General features: G+C 53.0%; 8 protein-coding genes across 8 annotated transcripts; 7 read left to right on the plus strand and 1 right to left on the minus strand.

Moving 5' to 3' along the window:
* Positions 1–340: 340 nt before the first annotated feature.
* M409DRAFT_49856 (uncharacterized protein) lies at positions 341–4,048 on the minus strand (the record flags this gene model as incomplete). Its single annotated transcript, XM_033811366.1, has 1 exon — positions 341–4,048. One exon carries the CDS (start codon positions 4,046–4,048, stop codon positions 341–343), a length of 3,708 nt encoding a protein of 1,235 aa, XP_033672998.1.
* A 2,804-nt stretch (positions 4,049–6,852) lies between these two features.
* On the plus strand, positions 6,853–7,793 carry M409DRAFT_35649 (uncharacterized protein; the record flags this gene model as incomplete). Its single annotated transcript, XM_033810427.1, has 2 exons — positions 6,853–7,464; positions 7,515–7,793. 2 exons carry the CDS (start codon positions 6,853–6,855, stop codon positions 7,791–7,793), a joined length of 891 nt encoding a protein of 296 aa, XP_033672999.1.
* Positions 7,794–8,119: 326 nt separating this feature from the next.
* On the plus strand, positions 8,120–10,450 carry M409DRAFT_62919 (uncharacterized protein; the record flags this gene model as incomplete). Its single annotated transcript, XM_033815362.1, has 3 exons — positions 8,120–8,306; positions 8,352–10,301; positions 10,359–10,450. 3 exons carry the CDS (start codon positions 8,120–8,122, stop codon positions 10,448–10,450), a joined length of 2,229 nt encoding a protein of 742 aa, XP_033673000.1.
* A 1,117-nt stretch (positions 10,451–11,567) lies between these two features.
* M409DRAFT_17352 (uncharacterized protein) lies at positions 11,568–12,542 on the plus strand (the record flags this gene model as incomplete). Its single annotated transcript, XM_033804025.1, has 1 exon — positions 11,568–12,542. The coding sequence occupies one exon, from the start codon at positions 11,568–11,570 to the stop codon at positions 12,540–12,542; it is 975 nt and encodes a 324-aa protein (XP_033673001.1).
* Positions 12,543–12,801: 259 nt separating this feature from the next.
* On the plus strand, positions 12,802–14,004 carry M409DRAFT_17353 (uncharacterized protein; the record flags this gene model as incomplete). The annotated part of the gene is made up of 1 exon (XM_033804026.1): positions 12,802–14,004. The coding sequence occupies one exon, from the start codon at positions 12,802–12,804 to the stop codon at positions 14,002–14,004; it is 1,203 nt and encodes a 400-aa protein (XP_033673002.1).
* Positions 14,005–14,224: 220 nt separating this feature from the next.
* Positions 14,225–15,541, plus strand: M409DRAFT_17354 (uncharacterized protein; the record flags this gene model as incomplete). The annotated part of the gene is made up of 1 exon (XM_033804027.1): positions 14,225–15,541. One exon carries the CDS (start codon positions 14,225–14,227, stop codon positions 15,539–15,541), a length of 1,317 nt encoding a protein of 438 aa, XP_033673003.1.
* Positions 15,542–16,249: 708 nt separating this feature from the next.
* M409DRAFT_17355 (uncharacterized protein) lies at positions 16,250–16,802 on the plus strand (the record flags this gene model as incomplete). Its single annotated transcript, XM_033804028.1, has 2 exons — positions 16,250–16,344; positions 16,400–16,802. The coding sequence occupies 2 exons, from the start codon at positions 16,250–16,252 to the stop codon at positions 16,800–16,802; spliced, it is 498 nt and encodes a 165-aa protein (XP_033673004.1).
* Positions 16,803–17,331: 529 nt separating this feature from the next.
* Positions 17,332–19,014, plus strand: M409DRAFT_17356 (uncharacterized protein; the record flags this gene model as incomplete). The annotated part of the gene is made up of 1 exon (XM_033804029.1): positions 17,332–19,014. One exon carries the CDS (start codon positions 17,332–17,334, stop codon positions 19,012–19,014), a length of 1,683 nt encoding a protein of 560 aa, XP_033673005.1.
* Positions 19,015–19,079: the final 65 nt, after the last annotated feature.

Raw genomic sequence — 19,079 nt, forward strand, 5'->3', positions numbered from 1 at the left:
AGCTGACAGTGGAGGGGTAAATTCTGTTCATGTAGTTTTATTTGGTCTTGCGGCGAACTTTCGGGGGTGGGTGGCGTCGGGAGAGAAGGTGTGTGTTGGGGAGAGGGGCATCACGTGATGGGTCTTGGCTTTCACATGGGTTTCGCTTTTGACGCTTAGCGCCGATGACAGGCCAGCGGTACTACATGGTAGGAAAAGTAGATGTATGATGATTGGCGGTGTTTTGAGGTGCATATAGGTAGTTTATTTCATTCATGCGCACAGACAGCATTACTGCCTAGACACAGCACAGCTTAAGATATTATGTTTTCTCATTGGGACCGAGCTAATGAAGACGACACTAACTATACAAATCATCTTCATCTTCATCCTCGTCCTGATAATCATCCGTATCATCATCCTCAGCTTCGCCCATCTCGACATCAGACGAAGAAGACGGCATGCCCCTCCTCAATTGCGCGGCTGTCAGACGACCGTGGTCGGTTCTGGGTGGGCGACCGAGTGACTTCTGGGCAGCACGGCCGCCACGCTCATCTTCCGGGTCGTAGAAGCTCTTCGTGAGGTTCGCGTTGCGCACGTGTGGCACTGCTTTGCTCTGGCTGCTGTTATTTGAAGTTTTGCCGCCGCGGCGCTTCCGGCTTGCCTGTTCTTCTGCGAAGGTGAATCGTGGTCCGTAGTCAAAGTACAACTCTTCCCCGGCGAGGATGTCACGTTCGGCGAACATGCCGATGCGGTGGACGGTGTTGACCATGATAATGCGCGCGTAGACGTTGCACTTGGCTTTGGTGGCGTGGTTGATGAAACGCGTCTTGTTGCCGAAGAATGTGCTGTCCACCTCTTGACTCTGGTTGAGCGTGAAGAGGTAGCTGAGCCTTTGGTGCTCGTAGATGGCTCCTCGTCTCTCTGCTTCTTTCACCGTGATGAGCTCGCCTTTGTATTCGCCTATGAGCTCGTGCTCGCGTATGTTCTCGCAAGCGTAAAGTCCGAATCCGTGCACTCCGCTCTTGCCAATCATGGTATGCTTCGGGTGGCCACGCTGAATGTTGGCATTGCGACACCGGTCGATTAGGATGCGATCGTCGTGGTTGTGCTTCGGATCCAGAACATCGCAGACGCCGCAGCTGCCACACAGATCTGGATCACACTCTCTGCCCAGGTTGAAACACGCGCAGCTGTCGGTATTGAAGCAGACTTTGCCCTTCTTAGCGCAGTTGCATCCCTGAAACTTGCGAGTGCAAGCAGGCGAGCATGCACATGACTTCTCGCACGCAACCTTGTTCGTGAAACACGTACACTGCGCATCGTTACAGGGCAAGCCTGGGTGATGACATGGATAGAACGGGTTTCGCTCGTCCGGCTTATGCAGTAGGTTCGCTACTGTGCCCCCAGCGTGCCAGTAGTGCAAATGTCGCCGGTCCTTGCCTGTAGAATCAGTCTCCTCCTCAAGAACCGCGGGAAGTTCAACCCGTGTGCGATAATTCTTCTTCTTAGGATTGATGATGTCCTTCTCAACTGCCGAGTGCTCTGAGCTGACGTCTGATTCGCTGTCGTCGTCGGGATTTTCAATCTCTCCGTGATATGGGCAGCTTAGGCGCATGCAGACACGACAAGTAAGTTTGTCTAGGCTGTCCTCCGGTGTCTCTTCCTCTAAAAGCGATTTGGTGTAATCGCTCCTCCTAACAACATGCCAAAAGCTGAGCCCCGCAAGCTTATAGAACTGCTCGCAGAGGAGACCAGCTCTGCCAGTATTTGCAGGAGAAGCCTTAGGCAGCTTGCTAAGCACCGCTGCCCAGCGCTTGCTTTCGCGAAACGCCTTAACGTCGGACGCGGTGTCACGGCTCTGCAGAGCTTTCTTAGCATCGGCATCATCCCCCAGCTCAGGAGCAGGATCTAGAAAGAAGTGTAGGACATCTGCCCATTCGCATTGAACGTCCTGCAACATCCGCTCGGCGTGCTCAGCATAGATCTCGGCCTTCATTAGGAGGAGAAGCTTCTTCTCTCGATCTGTGATGTCGAGACTGTAGAGAGTATTGAATTGCTCTGCAAGCTGTGGTCGGCTGTTGGTCTCGTCGTCAAAGTACGGCCAGTGTTGCAGAGTTGTTTCATTTGGTGCCAAAAAGTTGTGCTTGAGCATGACAAAGTGCGAGTAGGATGGCACGTCCTCCTGATCCGTATCGAAAGTAGTGTAAGGCGTCGTCCAGGCAGACTTCTTGACACTGCGTGCAATCTCAATCTCAAACTTCGCATGCGGTTTATCTGCCTTCTTCCTGTCATTTGATTTGACCGCGAGCGGTGTCATCTTGCTAAAGACTGATGTCGGCTCAATCGGTGTCGTAGACAGCCTGCCTTCACATGCATGGCGCGCGCGTTGCAGCTCTGTTCGCGTCCAGTACTCATTGTCGTGCTGCAACTGACCAAGCCAATGCCCGACTGCTCGCTCAGCCATTTTAAAAGTGCTCATGCCTGGTGTGTGTAGAACTGAAGACCGGCCAGTAACATTCGAGTCTGAAGTGTCATTTGTCTTCTGATTCTGCTGTAGTCTTGCACGTGCTTCAGCGGGTTGAGACACGCCTTGTTTGCCTTGCGGCTTTGAAGTGTTATTTGCTGGGTTTGTCAAAGACTGGTTCGTGGAAGACACTTTGTGACTTTCTCTGGCGGTGTTGAATAATTGCGACTTCGGAATGGAGTTTTTTGTGTTGAGTGATGGCGTCAGTGCAGGTTGCGACTCCTGCGCAGCCACCGACTTCGACTGATCTTGACGAGGCGAAGCAGTGCGATGGGCCCCGTCCAGACGTGATTGTGTACTTTGCGGCACACGAGTTGACGATGGTTTCGCAGGAGAAGCGGTCTTCTTGACAGAGCGTTCCTTATTGCGGACATCCTCATCGGCGCTTGATTCCGAAGGCGTCAGAGGCAAAGCCCTGTTCTTGCGCCAGGTCATTGGCCCCAGGTGGTGAGGTTCAGATAACAATCCAGCCGCGGCGCTGGATGCGGCCCTGAACGGGGATACAGATTCTCGTAACGCGCGGGGGTTCCCTGGGTTCCTAACAGCATCTCGCCCGCCTCGCTTCTCCGCAGGCTTGTCTGTCTCAGGAGAGCCTGGTAGGCTTTCTGGAATTTCCAGCCCTCGCTCGTCGATCGCGGTACCTTCACTGCCGTCTCTTTGTGGGACACCAGGTCGAGACACCTTCCGCAGTGGTGACGATCTCGGATTGGAGAGCACGTTGTTAGCCAACAGCTTGCCCGCCTCATGCCCTATCCTCTTTTTGGGTGACTCTCTCGCTGACTCTGCTTTTTGTCGCTGCGATGACGCATGTTCGCCAGACTTGCCGTTACCAATTGCCAATATCTCGCGCCGTCTATTCACTGCGGTTCCGGTAGGTCGCACTGGTGTGCTCGTTGTTCTCGAGATCTGCTCTTCTGCATCACTCGTGAGATCTACAACATCTCCACTAGTCTGCTTTGTCGAGGCTAAAGGCACCTTCCCAGGTGTTGGCGTTCGAGGATTTTCTTGGGAACCGTGTGCGCTACCGCTGTGGACATGGACAGATCTCTGTCGCTTGCCAGGTCGCCCGCTGTCAGATGAAGCGTCCTCATTCTCTCTTGCGCGCTTCTGGTTCTTCAGGTTTTCACCAAATCCGTTGTCAGCCATCGGGTTTGGGCTGGAGCTGGACTTGAATGACAGCCCAGATTTTGAAGTTGTGCGATCCTTCGAAACAATGCCCATGCGACTGCTGGTGCTACCGTTAGATCGCTCTGGGCTCTTCGATGACGGTGAAGAGCGAGCTGCCCGCTTGCGAGGTGGAACTTGCAGACTAGCGTCAGATGCCTGAGGGGAGGACTGAAAATCACGTCGTCTGTCATGTGACAAAAGGTCCCTCTCCGGGCTCTTCGAAAGGTCAATGACCTTGGAATTGGGGTGCGGGCGGGATTCCTTTGGCCGATTCACGACTGCTTTGTGTGTAGAGGCAGACTTCCTCGGAGGCGGAAGGTCATCGTCATCATCGCAGAGATTGATGACAACTTGTCCGTGTTCAAGCGGCGCCATAAGTCCAGCGGACTGGGCTTGCCGTGCAAACGACGAAGTGGCAAGCGGGACGCACGGACCACTCCGTCGTCTTCACTGCAGTGTGTTCACGAAGCGTATGTCGAAGAGTCCGTCGTGTAAATGTTTATGCGGGTCGGAGGGGTAAATGAGAGCGATGCGCAAGGTCGGGCTTCTTCTAGTCGTGGCTGCGTAGCTGTTAGCACTGTGTTTGTGCACGACGTGAGGTCGGTCTGAGAGACAGACTCGCCTACTACTTATTGTGAGAACAATAGTCGCGACTTCCGCGGCGGTTACGGTCGCGCATGAATTATTCACAACAGCGCGGAAGCTGCACGCGCTTATCGCGTCGAGAAGATGCGAGAATCATGCATCGCCATTGTTGGGGAGGAGCTGTCTGCAGGACAATGAGAGGCGTGGATTGGGCGTGAAGGTCAAAGTCGAGAAGCGCCAGGGGCCTTGGCGGCATTGCCTCGCTAGCGCGGAACAGTCGCTGTTTATATTGCTGGGACTAGACAAAGCAGGCCTGCCTCCTACTCAGTGCATCTTGTGAGATGCCACAATTATCTCCAATACAACATCTTCAAGAATTGTTCTCAAGCCAGTACGATCTTGAGCTCACTGACGGCATCAAGTCATCCTCAAAGCTAGCTACATAGTCTTGAAATATCCCACAGCTGTAGCAAGCTTCTTCCCTTCCAAGTAAGAACATCTACGCTTTTTCGTGTGACCACACTTGCAGATCGTTCTGTCTTATTAGTCGAACGACCAACTGACATGTAGCACGTAGCAGGCTACAGTAGATGTGTTAACGCTGGAGAGAGACTTTAAACGAAAGATTTTAAGAGTGGACCTCCGCGACGGCACGACCCTCGTTGCCGTGGCGACCACTAAACTTTACAACCTTTAAATAGACCACGACTTTCACACACCGCCTGCAATGCTAATGGTCACTCTGCCTCGATTTCCGCCTCAGTAACACCATTACCAGCTCCTGGCAACATCTATATTTGGAGGGATTGGAGCCTGCTTCACCCACTGAACCAGTCCACTTCTCCTCGATCTACGAACATCAATCCACGGGAGGCAGTATGAAGACATTCAACCTCGTGTCCGCCCGCGAAGCGCCAGACTCCGGCATGATTATGTTCGAGATTAGAATCTTACTGTGGACGTGTCAAACTCCCATTCGAACGGCCTGTTTCTTCTTGTGGTATTCGATGGATTTCAAACAGGCTTACTAGGGTGTCGACTTGACCGGGAAAGGCCCGGTCAAACCAACAGCGTCTGAGCACTTCGGAAAGTCATTCGTTTTTGCCGTGACTGGAGATTTCAGACATTCGATTGATCCAAACACCTACAACCGACTGATCATACATTACGAAATAGCCTTCGAATATGCCTAGACGCTGTACGGCCATTTCGTTAGCCCCTTCTGTCGTCTGTTACACTAGGAGACCATACTCCATCATCATCTCAGCCTTGACATTGCGCAGTGTTAAATGCCTTGCTACAACATAAACCTCTTCCTTATTCGATCTTGACTTCGATTCTCGCCTCGCTGCAAATACAAGGACCTGACTCTTCAGAAAATCGAATTTCTGTTCTCGGGATTCGCAGCGGTAAGTTGGTCAGAGGGATCTGCGAAGACGGAAAAGACCAATACTACAATGCACGTGCCCAGGAAGAGCCGAAATAAAGAATCTGTATCCTGCCGAGGACGATCTCGGACAAAGAAGGCCGAAGGTCGGGCGGGTCACGGTTGGAAATGTGATCTAACAGCAACACATTAGCACCAGCATTCAAAGTTGTGCACTGCGGAAAGATCTGCGGCGGAAATTGGAGAGGCTTCACAATGCGACTTCCGTGGTTGGCCCCTGTGATGCTCGAGTCGACCTTAGCGGCATACGAGTGGATCAACCCGCCGCAAGCAAGTCTATTCCCGAGTTCAGACTTCTCTTCGAAGGATTTGCATGGAGTCGACGGCACCATCGTTCTACAATGGTCGAAGGATCTGGATGTGACGGGGTGGGTTCTCGAAATAACGCAGCAGTCGCATCCAATGACCAGGAGATGCCTGAAATGCCCGATTACTGGACTCATGCACCTCTCGTGGAATGCCTCGGATGTCACAGATGTGTTCACTCTTTCATCTAACCCACTAGATTACGGTAAGCAGCCACCACATCCAACGATGTTCGCAATCGACTCGTCACTCACCTGGTATTTAGTGTTTTTCTTCACTCTCTCAAATGGAACTACTAGCGTTCACAGTCAGCCGGTCAATATCACAAGGCCAGCAGAACAAAAGAGTCATGGACACCTCAGCTTGGAGAAGCGAGCAACCCGACATAGGAAAGGCTTATCGGAGCAGATGAAATGGTGTATAGGGCTTATCGCTGGTGTAGGCGGAGGGATAATCTTGGGCATTGCTTTCGTATTTGCTTACAAGTGGTCGATGAAGAGGCAAGGTCGGCCTATCGTGTGGTCCGATCCTTTGCCATATGGAGGCTCATAGTGTCTTAACCGCATCGCGACTGGACTTAGTGTCATTGTTCCAAAGTAATTTCTCTTTCATGTCCACTGGGCAAAGCTCTCGAAGAAGTTGTTAACAGAAGAGGTCATATACCTTCAGCGAGAGGAAGGAGGGTTGCAACGTGAGGTCGGCAAAAGAAAGTTATACATTTCGGCAGCTCCCGGCGCGAGGTGGATACCCCTGTCCTGGCTCACGGGATACAGCTGTCTTGATTCTTACTTTTCGAATACAGCTTTGCACGACGAATAAATCAATCAACCGACACGCGAAAATGGAAGCCCTCGAACAGGTCCTCCGTCCGATCCTCCAACCGATCACAAACAACCTCCCTAAGCCTATTAGCGACGCGGCGAAGCAACTCCTCGGCGACGACCGATGCTACACGTCCCTAATCTACAACATCAACCTCTCCGACCTAGAATGCCTCAAGCTCGCCATCTCCAAAGCCCTGGGCATCGCCATAATCGGTGCCTCTTCGATCGTCAAGATCCCGCAACTTCTCAAGCTCCTGAACTCGCAATCGGCTGAAGGCATAAGCTTTCTCTCCTACTTGTTGGAAACCGCAAGCTATCTCGTGACACTGGTATACAATGTTCGGAACCAATTTCCGTTCAGTACTTATGGCGAGATCGCGTTGATTGCGATTCAAAACGTGGCGATCAGTGTACTGGTATTGCAATACTCGGGCAAAGGGCCTGCGGCAGCGGTTTTCGTTGCGGGACTTGCAGGGGCAGGATACGCGCTATACAATGACAGTATTGTCCCCATGGGTACATTGCAGTACATTCAGGCAGGAGCCGGGCTTTTGGGTGTTGCGAGCAAGCTTCCTCAGATCGTTGCAATCTTTCAACAGGGCGGAACGGGGCAGTTATCTGCCTTTGCTGTAAGTCCAATAATTGGGGTGAGGCTCTGTCACATGCTGATAAATTATAGGTCTTCAACTATCTCGCCGGATCGTTGGCTCGTGTATTCACGACTCTCCAGGAGGTTGATGACAAGCTTATCCTGTACGGATTTCTCTCCGGCTTCGTGCTTAATCTTATCCTCGCGGCCCAGATGGTGTACTACTGGAACAGCCCTAGCAGCAAGCAGACAACTCAGACCAAGTTGGAGCCCAGCGGCAAGAAGGCCATCTCGCAAGCCGCAGGGGCGAGCAAAGCAACTGGATCGGAAAAGGCCAGGACCACTCCCTCTACTCGAAGACGGGGGTAGTATGTACGTCTTATTGAAGCTTGTGCGAACGGCTTCAAAACCACATATCAATTCATTCATCTGTCGCATCCCATTGATGCATCGATCGTCAAGCCTGCAGTTTGCCGTACCGCCGCAAAAGCGCCGCGACTAACTGTGTGGAGTTGCTTCGGGTTGTGGACTCGAGACGGGTCTTGGGAGCTGTGACGAAACGATGATGGGGAAGCAGAATGGCCAGATCCTGCTGGTGAAATGCAGACGTTCACGAAGTACAAGAACCATAGAGCATTCGGACCGCAGAGTGCATTGGATAGAGGCTGTAGAGCACGTGGCTGGTAGTCTAGAATATGCAAGTGAATGCGGGGATGATGAGGAGGAGTGATGGGAGCTCCAAGATCATCGGCAGCTCTTCGTCTTCTCGCGCTTCCACCTGTGCAACGGTCAGCGTGGAGACCCAATTGATTGCCCACGATCCACACCCATTCACTCGCCCACTCCTCGTCTCTCTCCACCCGCCCCGTCTTGTCGCCTCGTGTATGCCGTACGCTTCGTGAAACAATTTCCTGTCGACTTCCATAGCCGCAACACTGGCAAGACCCAAACTCCATCACCGCTCCTACTCTTCGCCCGCTCAGCCCAGCGAGGCTCTTCGACTACATTATTCAGCTCCGCCGCCTGCGCCGGTGCACGAGGAAGCCCAGGAGCTTCCGTTCTTGAGGGAACTCAGAGGCAGCAAGAGGACTTTCGCAGCCAAGCTCTTCGACCGCGTTACCGAGCCTGCTACTCTGGTCACCTTCGTCGTCCTCCTCTCGCTAGTAGTCTTACAGTTCATCCTACCACTGCCATACAGCAACTTGCTCTTCTTTCGCAGCTCCTACCCGCCGCAACCGCCTCCGAGCTGTCCCTCGCCGAACGCGTTCGTCCAAGAGCTCTACTGCCGCGCACCACCGCACGTACCCGGGAGCCTCTACAACCAAAGCCCACGCAGCATGGCTCTCGCCCAGGCCGCCGAGCGCGTCGCCACCGAGTTCGAGTACAACAAGCAAGATGTGAATCGCGGCGTACACGAGTTCATTCGCCAAATGGACGAAGGACTCGAGAAGACTGGCGCAACAATGTCGCAGATTCCTACCTATGTGACGGCTGTTCCAAACGGTACGGAGAAGGGTCTGTACATGGCTGTTGATCTTGGAGGCACAAACTTCCGCGTCTGCTCGATTCAGCTGCATGGAAACAGTACCTTCTCTCTCACGCAGAGCAAGGTTGCGATTCCTAAGAATCTGATGGTTGCGAAGACGAGCCATGAGCTATTCAGCTTCTTGGCGAAGCAGATCGAGCTATTTCTGAAGACACACCATGGAGAGCAGTATCAGAGTCACAAGGAGAGGAGAAGCAGTGTCTTGACGGGCGACAAAGAGGAGGATGTCTTCAGCTTGGGGTTCACATTCAGTTTTCCAGTACAACAGAGCGGTATCAACAAGGGCACACTCATTCGGTGGACCAAGGGTTTCGATATTCATGATACTGTTGGAAAGGATGTTTGCGCTCTACTGCAGCAGGAGATCGATGCGCTAGGCCTGCCGGTGCGTGTGGCAGCCTTGGTGAACGATACGGTTGGTACGCTCATGGCGAGATCATACACATCGCCTGGAAAGACTGGGACATTGCTGGGAGCCATCTTTGGTACAGGTACCAATGGAGCCTACGTGGAGAAGTTGGAGAAGGTCACCAAGCTCAAGAAGATGGGTGCCGCGGCAGGAGACATCGATACAAGCACCGGCGAGATGATCATCAACACCGAATGGGGTAGCTTCGATAACCACATGTCTGTCTTGCCCGACACATCCTACGATCGCGACCTCGACAGAGAGAGCGTGAATCCAGGCATCCAGATGTTTGAGAAGCGAGTGAGCGGCATGTTCCTGGGTGAGATTCTGCGACGATCGTTGATCAAACTCCTCAACGACAAGGCCGTGCCACTTTTCAGCGACGAGGATAGCAACCAGAACGATGTCCACAGCACAACAAACGTCGCACCAGATTCGCCGCTTTACAAGCAATGGGGCCTGGATACCAGCTTTCTGTCCATTACTTCAGGCGACAACTCAGCCGGCCTGAAGGTGACCAGACAAACTCTTGACAAAGAGTACGGTGTCACAGCAGCCTCGGCAGAAGATGCTGAAGCGGTACGCCTCATTGCTTCTTCCATTGGCAAGCGTGCTGCTCGTCTGTCTGCTGTTGCAATCGCAGCCATTGTCCTTGCTACGAACGCCCTCAAGAAGCCAGCTGAGATCGCAACGACCAACAACGCTACGCTCGAGGTCAACGAAGATGACATTGTCGATATTGGTGTTGATGGTAGCTTGGTGGAATTCTACCCTCGTTTCGAAGAGTACATTCGCGAAGCGCTGCAGGAGATCCCTGAAATTGGACCGCAGGGCGAGAAGAAGATCCGTATTGGCATCGCAAAAGACGGCAGTGGTGTTGGTGCAGCATTGATCGCGTTGGTGGCAGACAAGGCGATGAAGGGTGAGTGTGGCCTAGCTTCAAGCATAAGACGATGCATTTTGCTAACCAAGAATCCAGGAGGCTACCCGTCAAGTTCCCCAGGTGGCATCGCAGGATTCATTCAAAGCGTCTTCGAGAACATCAACCGCAGCATCAGATTGAGAGTATAGAAGCCTCTCAACGCAGTGCTAAGGATGGCCAAGTCGCCAGAGAAGAGGAAGTCAAAGCAACGGAACTGATCACAGCGAGTCTTGCATCGTCATTGGGAAGGAGTTGGACAAGCTCTCTTGTTGTTTAAAAACTTGTGTACTTATCCTGCCACAACGATTCGGCTTGTTGTTCTGTACATATGTGTCTAGCGCTTAGCATTAGGCGCTTCTAGTCTGGACGTGAAAATGGGAGAGATTTTGAACTGAAGGGCCTTCGTGCCGTTTCTCTTATGTCTGGAGAGGGTGTTGGCGTATGCAGGCACCTCTGTTCGCACTAGCGGCACGCCACAGGCCGCTGGGTGGCCGCTGGCTTGGAGGACTCGTCGGCGGCGGCCTTTGGGAACAACGATCATTGAAATACGCGCTGGGCTTTCGCGGTCCGTCATCAAGCGACGGTCCACGTTGTTACGACATTGAAGCCATGGATGCTAACTTCCAGTCGCACCTCGACGACCTTGATTTTGACTGGGACTTCAATGCCAACGACTACGAAGCTACTTGGGACCTTCCCCATCCTTCGATACTCAACTCTCTGACTCCTGCGGCGGTGCAACATCCACGTCCATTAAGTCCACTCGACAATGCTTCTGGCGCCACGCCGTGGTCACCTTACGATGATCCATCCACACAAGCTCTCTCACGCCAAACTTCGGCCTCTAGCTTGGGCTCTCAATATAGCCGCTTCGAAGAGTCATCTAACTTGCTCGGTCGAGGTCGAAGACTTGTCAGTGCTTATCAGTGCACGCAGTGCTCTTCCACATTCGACACGCCAAGTGATTTACGGCAGCATGAGAGGAAACACATCCCAAAGGAACAGCTGCCGCACTCATGCACTGTTCAGAATTGTGGAGAGCGCTTCCTTTATCCGAAGGACCTCAGGAGGCACCTAGACCGTAGACATGGTCAGCAATCGACCGCTTGCGATATATGTCGCCGATTCAAAGCCAGATGTACGGGCGATCTCACGCAACCATGCGGCAGATGCGCACGGCTCCGCTTGACATGTCTCAGGAGCGATGGGCAGTTGTCTACGCGCACGGATCCCGATCGTGGGCGGCGTTCGGATTCGACGGGACATATGAGCAGCCTACGCCCCAAATCAACCGTCGAGATCGAACCGATTCCTCCGGATTCTTCTGCTTCCCGTCAGGAATCATCTGCGCCAGCATCTCCGTCCGCAGACGCACAGAATGGCCATTCTCTTCAAAGCGTTGCCCACAATGCCGTTGAAGAACGAATCGGACAGAACTTCAACGAGCAGTTCGAAAAGCTTCGGCGAAAGATACGCAGACTGGGAGGTGTGCGAGAGGCTGTAGACAATGCAGAGAGCACCGCAACAAACCCGGGTAAAGCCAAGATTCTGGCCAAAGCGATTGATCGTCTGACAGAACTGGAAGAAAATATAGGAGACTTGTCCTTCATAAATCAGATCTTGGAGTCGCGTCTTCAGGAACATGAGGAATTCCAGGCTGGACACGCGCTGGCAAGTACAGTTGCACAGAGCGCGATCAGCTCCTCAACGTCTGGATGTGCTGCAGCCCCCGAAGTTGTCAATTTAGGGGATTCATTGTTACCGCAATTGCAGAGTGGCCAGGCCATCACAGAACAGCAAAATGTGTCTAAGAAGAGAAAGGCGACGGGATCGCTCGGTTCTGAGCGGAACGACCCCGTCGCTTGCGAGTGTCTCGCGTGTGGATTCGACTTGGTATGCCCAAAGATCGAGCTCTTAACGAATCAGAAAGATGAACTTGAGTCTGAGCTCGAGCGAGTGAGGGCCAATGCAATCGCCTGGCTTGAAGAACGCAACAGGCTGATCAGGCTCTTATTCGATGATAACGAAGACCAGCAGCAGCGTCAAACGCAGCCTACAGGAGCCGACGACAAGCCCCCACCAGAGAACAAAATGTCCGTCCAACGACGAGCGAGGGCGTGGCTCGTTGCCATTGGCATTCTTGTTGGGGTTAAGAAGAAGGCTTGTGGCGAAGAGCACCAATCTACCGATCGAGCTCTGGTGCAGCTATCAAAAGACGTCGAAGGACTGGAATTGCCGTAAATCTCAGATGAAGCGGAAGCGTCACTATGATTCGAAGGCCTCATGTATGACCGGTGAAGCAAGCGACAGGATGCGTGCTCATGCCGCCCTCATGCAGAAACATTCATGCACGCAGATTGAGCTAGGCCCATTTTGGTGTAGTCTGGCCGCCGACTTGGAGGTCGGACTGTGGGCGGCATTGCGATTGCCTCTCTGCCCTTCCGTGAGAAGACAGGCTGCCATTGCACCATCTTTCCTGGCTTCAAAGAAAAGCCAAGACATGGAAGACACCATCGATCTGCAGCTTGATCTGGGTACGGATGCATTCGAGGCTCAAACGCATTGGAATGATCTTGTTGAACTACCCTCTGATGGGTACCTTGACGATCTGCCGCTGTTTCCGGAGTTGGAAAATATTCTTCAAGCCGATGAAAGCTGCGAACTGTCAGACACGACTGCTCCAGCCATATTTCAAGATGAGAAGGCCCAATTGCTCGAGGGCTCTCCTGAGCCGAGCCACCGCGGTCCAAAACGCTCCACAGGAAATCGTGACTTGCACTCGCAGTTGTGCGCTGCTGAGAATGAGTCGCTTCCGCCAGTTGAGACTATCCCCGTGGACTCTGGGGGATCTTCGATAATTTTGTCGAGAACGACATCTCTAAATCAAGACAACACGCCGTCCACGTTAGGTCCCACGCCATCAATGCCCCCCTCTCCGTGCCTGGCTCCCCTGCCTCACGGGCACCACACCCTTTCCCATCAGGCATCAGACTCAAGCATGCACTCGATGGACAGTGCTGTATCAGTCTCCAGCAAACGTGGGCTTCGCATTGTTCGTGGCTATCGCTGTGACGAGTGTGCTGCCACGTTCGACGTACCCAGCGAGCTACGACATCATCAGAGGAAGCATATATCGAAGGACGACCGTCCGTATGCTTGCTCTGTATGCACGGTTCGCTTTCTATACCCGAAGGACTTGGTACGGCACATGCGTCGCAAGCATGGCATGCCGCATGATTCGCAGCAGGACTTGAATGGACGTGAGTGCGGCACCGTAACTTCGAACAATGCCAATCAATTCACGACCCCGGACGAGGCTATCGATCACTCTGCCTCGCAAGCATTTGATGCAGGGTCGACCTTTGAAGTCAGCCCTCATATCTCCGAATCAAACGAGACTCTCGTGATGAAGTTGAAAGCTGCTCGAGACGATGCTGGGCTTTGGCTGGCTGAACGGAACTACTTCGCAGAGCTTGTCAGCAATGATCACCAACGCCAGCCGCCGTTGCTATACTTCAAATACGATGAGATGGGCCGCACATCGCCAAAACAGCGTGCCAAAGGGTGGTTGCTTGGGATCAAAGCCCTTCTCAAGATTGAGAAGAACGAACATGCACTCGACGACCCAGACCGGACTGCAGAGGCATTGGACTACCTTCTGAATGACCTAGAAAATCTGGCCCTGATCGAAGGTGATCAGTGAATTCTCAATCAAGTTTGTCGTCGATTTCGACAGGCTGTCGATTGAAGCTGCACCTGTCGAGGCTAAGCGGGGGGCAAGATGCAGCTGCGCCCGGCCGCCCTTGCCTCTCCAGCTGTCGGCGGCTGAGACCAATCGCTTCCATATAGCTGCTGCACTCCACAGTGCTGGGGACTTTACGACCTCCTTCTTGTCAGCCCATGCCTGTAGCTATATGACCATTATGGCGAACTTCTCACTTGACTTCGACGATGCCGACTTCACAACAGAAGACCTGTTGACATGGGATTTAGCCTCGGGTGGTGACCACGACTTGGGCAAAGACCATTTCCCCCAACCTCATCACAATGGAGTTGACAGCTATGGCTTGTCGAGTGCTCCTGGTGATCCTCTTCAAGGGTGGTTAGACCAGCAAGTTCCTCTGAACAATGGACCTCTCACGGATAACCTCAACTTTCAACACAATGCGCTTGTCTCAGAATCATCGTCAAACTTGGCAACGACTACCACACAGACCCCTTTCCAAGCTGCGCCAAGGCATGATTCGACAACCAGCCTGCAATCAATGGCCAGCGCGGCGTCCTCGAGTAGTCGTCGGGGGCAGCGAATTGTCGGCGCCTACCCCTGCGCACAATGCGATCGAGTGTTCGATGTGCCAAGCGACCTACGCCATCACGAGAGAAATCACATGGCAGCCAACAGCCGGCCGTACAAATGCCATTATTGTGGCCAACGCTTCCTGTACCCCAAGGACCGCACCAGGCATGTGCTGCGAAAACACACTTCAGCTGGAGCACAATCTGACTCACTCACACGCACTCAATCAATGGACGATGTGCAAATGTTGTCGGCTGACGATCTTGTCCCTGAACTGGATCGAAGAGATCGGCCAATCCCAGGCCTGGAACGACCTGCCGCTTCCAATCCTGCTCTGAGTGGCGAGTTTAACGGCGGGATTGGCAGCTTGGATGAGGTAGACACTGGCTCGCTGAGAGAGGAATCTATGCGATTCTCTGAATCCGCTTGCGAGAGGTTGCAGAACAGATTCGAATTTCTCCACAAGGATCTCATGTCGCTCCGCAAACAGCGATTTGAACTTGCTGGTGTGGAAGTCGAAGCAGCTCCTGTCACCATCAAAGCGACACAGAGCGACTTGGTCCCTAGCATTGACGGCTTGATTAATCCCACAACAACGTTGGAAATCAACAAGATGGAGCGCCTGATTGCCCAACAACAGCTTCAGATTGACCGCTTGAAGCTCGAGGTCCAATTTGCAACTCAGGATGCCGCATTTTGGCTCGAAGAATGTAACCACTACGTTTGGTTCCTCCGCAAGATACCCAAAGCTCCACGGCCACCTATCTACACAGTGCCGAAGCAGACCGGCCGTGTATCTCTTGTCCAATATGCGAAGGGCTGGCTGGGTGCAATTGGGATGATGTTCTCGTCGAGCGGCCCTGAAGCCAAGGATACAGAGGTCGCCTCACATCTGATCGACCGACTTGTGGACGAGATAGACCGCCTGGTCTTGCAAGACTGAGCTGTTGGAAGTTATGACTGTCAAACTTTCCGTCAAAGAACATGCACGACATGCACGTGAGGCTTTGACATCCAATATACGTCCAGGGCCACGAGAACCCTCATCCCAATAATCAGCTTTCGAACCTTTGAACTGCTGGTGTATGTTTCCTCCCTTATCTGCTGCAACTATCCCCGCCGCTGCCAGCAAACCTGTTCAGGTCACCCTGGACAGACGAACTGTGCTGAGCAGGGGTGACTATCTCGCATTCTCTCGCGAACTCACTCAACGGGGACAGAATACTCACCGAGCTTCTACGGGATACGCATCAGGAACTCGAGAACCCGCTTTACATGTGCATGATATATGTGAAACAATCATTTGGGAATCCCGACTTCCGACTCACTTTGACAGCAGCTGCCGGTATTGCATTATCAACTCCCAAGACCCCTGAGCTTTTCCAAGCTAGTTCATGGACCAATGGAGTCATGAACGATGTCTTGCAGGCATTCCATGCGGGCACCCGCCAGATCCCTAGCCATCGTTCTAGAAGATCAGCGATCTTCCACACCGGGTATATAGCTTTCGGCTACAGCCAGGACGAACGCCTCGACATTGACCTTATTGAGCTTGTCAGTTTCCAGCTCTTTCAGAACGTTCGTCTCGATTCGAACGACGCCACCCATACCAATCGAAAAGCGCATTGCGACTGACTCCACCACGTGAACGATGGCGCCCAGCCGCGATGACCCGTTCGCTGTCTCAATGGCTGCGGGCAGGACGAAGTCAAAGAACAAGCCCCCTACTGCGACTTATCTCGAGACGTACTGAACGTTCACTTTCCTATAGCCGGTTTGTACTGATCTTAGTGTCATCCAGGATGGTTCGGGCTTGGGAAAACGCCTTGGACCGACGCTTGCTCGACCCAGACCATCCCATCTGGCGTGGCGTAATCGATCCAAGCTTCACAGTGATACCGACGCATCCTTATGATCCGATTCCACTGGACTTCCGCCAATTCATGGGTCATCTGAAAAACATGATCGCGTCTACCGAGGACTCGTACCGACTCAAAATCCTCGACATGGATACGGATGTCAACGAGGAAGCCGGAACGGCTACGGTCTTCATGAATCTAGAAGTTAGTGGGCTGCCTCTGGGAGTGACGAAGCCGAGTGTCGCTGTCTTCAGGTTTCGAAGGGGTCGGGACGGGAATTGGAAGGTCACAACTTATGAGGCCGCTGAGGGCATTGAAACCACGGCGAGTTCGGCGCCGACTTGAGAACAGCAAAGGGCCTGGCTCCTGAGGTGACGATATATGAAGAGACGAGAACAACGGCGAAGGCATTTCGTTGAGTGCCGAGCAGGCAGGAGATTTGCAGAAGGAGACTGCTCAACAGCCACGGGATGCGTGGCGGACTGCTACAACACTCCGAACCGAGAGTGATGTTTCTACCAGGCAGAAGAGACTACTCTACTTAACACATTTTCACAGTACGTTGCCCCCGCATGTTCCTATCTCCTGCCTTTTACGGCCTCGGTCCAGGGCGCCACAACGAGGAACAGGTAAATGCAATGCCGATCACTTACTGAATTGCGTGATTCGCTCATCGTGAGAGTCCCTCTCTCCGGGAGAAACAAGCAATACACTAACCGTGCGGAGGCTTGCTAGCATGCAGTAGTGGTGGTGCAGAATGACCTCAAGAGCCGCACCATGGCAAGTTTGGTCTCTTTGAAGCTCTCAAGGATCCTGAGCACTCTCTTCTCTACCTCTCGTGAACATCTGTACCTACTGCGACAGGTATCGCAAGATGAGAATCGAATTTGGTGTAGTTTTGTTGCTGCCTTGCATCTCTGCACAGAATTCTACCTCACCCCAAAATGCCACCGCTTTTGCGTTGACTTATGGATACCCACTGCTAGCCTTCCACCAGCTTGCCAATCGTTTCCTGACATACAACGTCAGCAATTTCATCTATCATTCCCGCGAGCTCTCGACGCCGGACAACAGGACAGTAGTCAAGCCGAACGTCGACACGCTGTATTCGACAGCTGTACTCGACCTGAGCCAAACCGACTTGGCACTCACCGTCCCTGATATACCATCGTCACAGTATGCACTTTTCTCGTTTTACGATGTGTTTGGCGACAACTATGCGAATACCGGCACTGGACATGTGAACGGCTCTGGCCAGTATCGGATTCGGGCTCCTCAGAATGGAACTTTTCAGTTCGGAGTCCAGACGACAGGGAATGGATCGTCCAATCAGTCAGTGGCGGACGTTCTAAGTCCAACCACCTACGGGATTTTGTTGATTCGATGGGGTGTCAATGCCAGTAATGTGAAAACAGTACATGACCTTCAGGATCAGACCTCACTCAGCCATGTGAACAGAACGGTTGTGGGAAATGCTCCTAACATCACATCCTTGGGCTCATACACCATCTCCATCGACAATGCAACGAGCCCGGCTGAGAAAGCTCTTCGATTGCTGGCAAGATATGCACCTTTCGACCAGCCAGAGACCGAAGCCGGAGCGCGGGAACTTAAACCTATGCTTATGGCTTGCGGCATATCGAACGGAACTTATTCGAGGCCCTCTGGAGTCGACATCGATTCTGCGAACAGCTCTGCGATTCAAACAGCAACAAGAGCTGCATCGGCGGCAGATAATAACTTCGTGCTGAATAATGGCTGGAGCATCACCAAACCTGGTGGCTTAGCCGGCAACTTTGACAACGGCACGAACTATACTTACCGTGCCGCTATTGCCTCTGCTGGTTTCCTTCAGCTCAGCAATCCGAACGCAGTCTATCCCTCATGGGCCAACAGCTCGAGTGCTGAGGGAGCAGGAGGTCTGGCAGGCGTGGGAGGCTACAGCCTTGGCCGAGACGAAGCGATCATCTACACATTCTCCTCGAAGCCACCGCTCATGTCACTCGGTTTCTGGAGCTTGACGGCCTACCTCGACAACTACCTCATCCCGAACGACCTCAACGTTTACGCAATTGGTGACAGAAGCAACATCACCTACCCTGATGGCTCTTTGGTATACGGGAGTAACGCGTCGCGATCAAATGGCCCATTCCAGGTCCTCGTGCAAGCTGCCGACAACCCGCCACCGTCCAACTGGACTAGTAATTGGCTTCCTGGTCCCCCAGGAGGCGGCAACATCACAGCTCTGTTGAGGTGGTATGGGGCTGAGCAGCAGTTGCTGAATGGGACGTATCAATACCCGGTCGTTAGGAGGCAGGCTGCCATCACAGGCAGTAATAGTAGCAGCACGGGTGACGCTGGTGGCAGCAATGCTAGCGGATCTGGACCCACTTCAGGTTCAGGTACTTCAACGTCTAGTACGGCGCCGTCAGCGACTTCGTCCGGTCCTGCATCCTCGTCGTCATCGTCGGCTGCGTCTGCTCTGGGGGAGAGAAGTGGGCGAGATGCTCTACTCAGTTTGATCGGGGGCTTGGCCCTTGGTTCGCTGCTCTTGTAGAAGTCATATGACTAGGCGATCGGGCTCAATCATAGCGGCTTGTGCAGCTTCAATGAGTATTCAAT

The sequence above is a fragment of the Zasmidium cellare genome, assembly GCF_010093935.1.
Source record: "Zasmidium cellare ATCC 36951 unplaced genomic scaffold M409scaffold_3, whole genome shotgun sequence".
In the NCBI taxonomy this organism is placed as follows: domain Eukaryota; kingdom Fungi; phylum Ascomycota; class Dothideomycetes; order Mycosphaerellales; family Mycosphaerellaceae; genus Zasmidium; species Zasmidium cellare.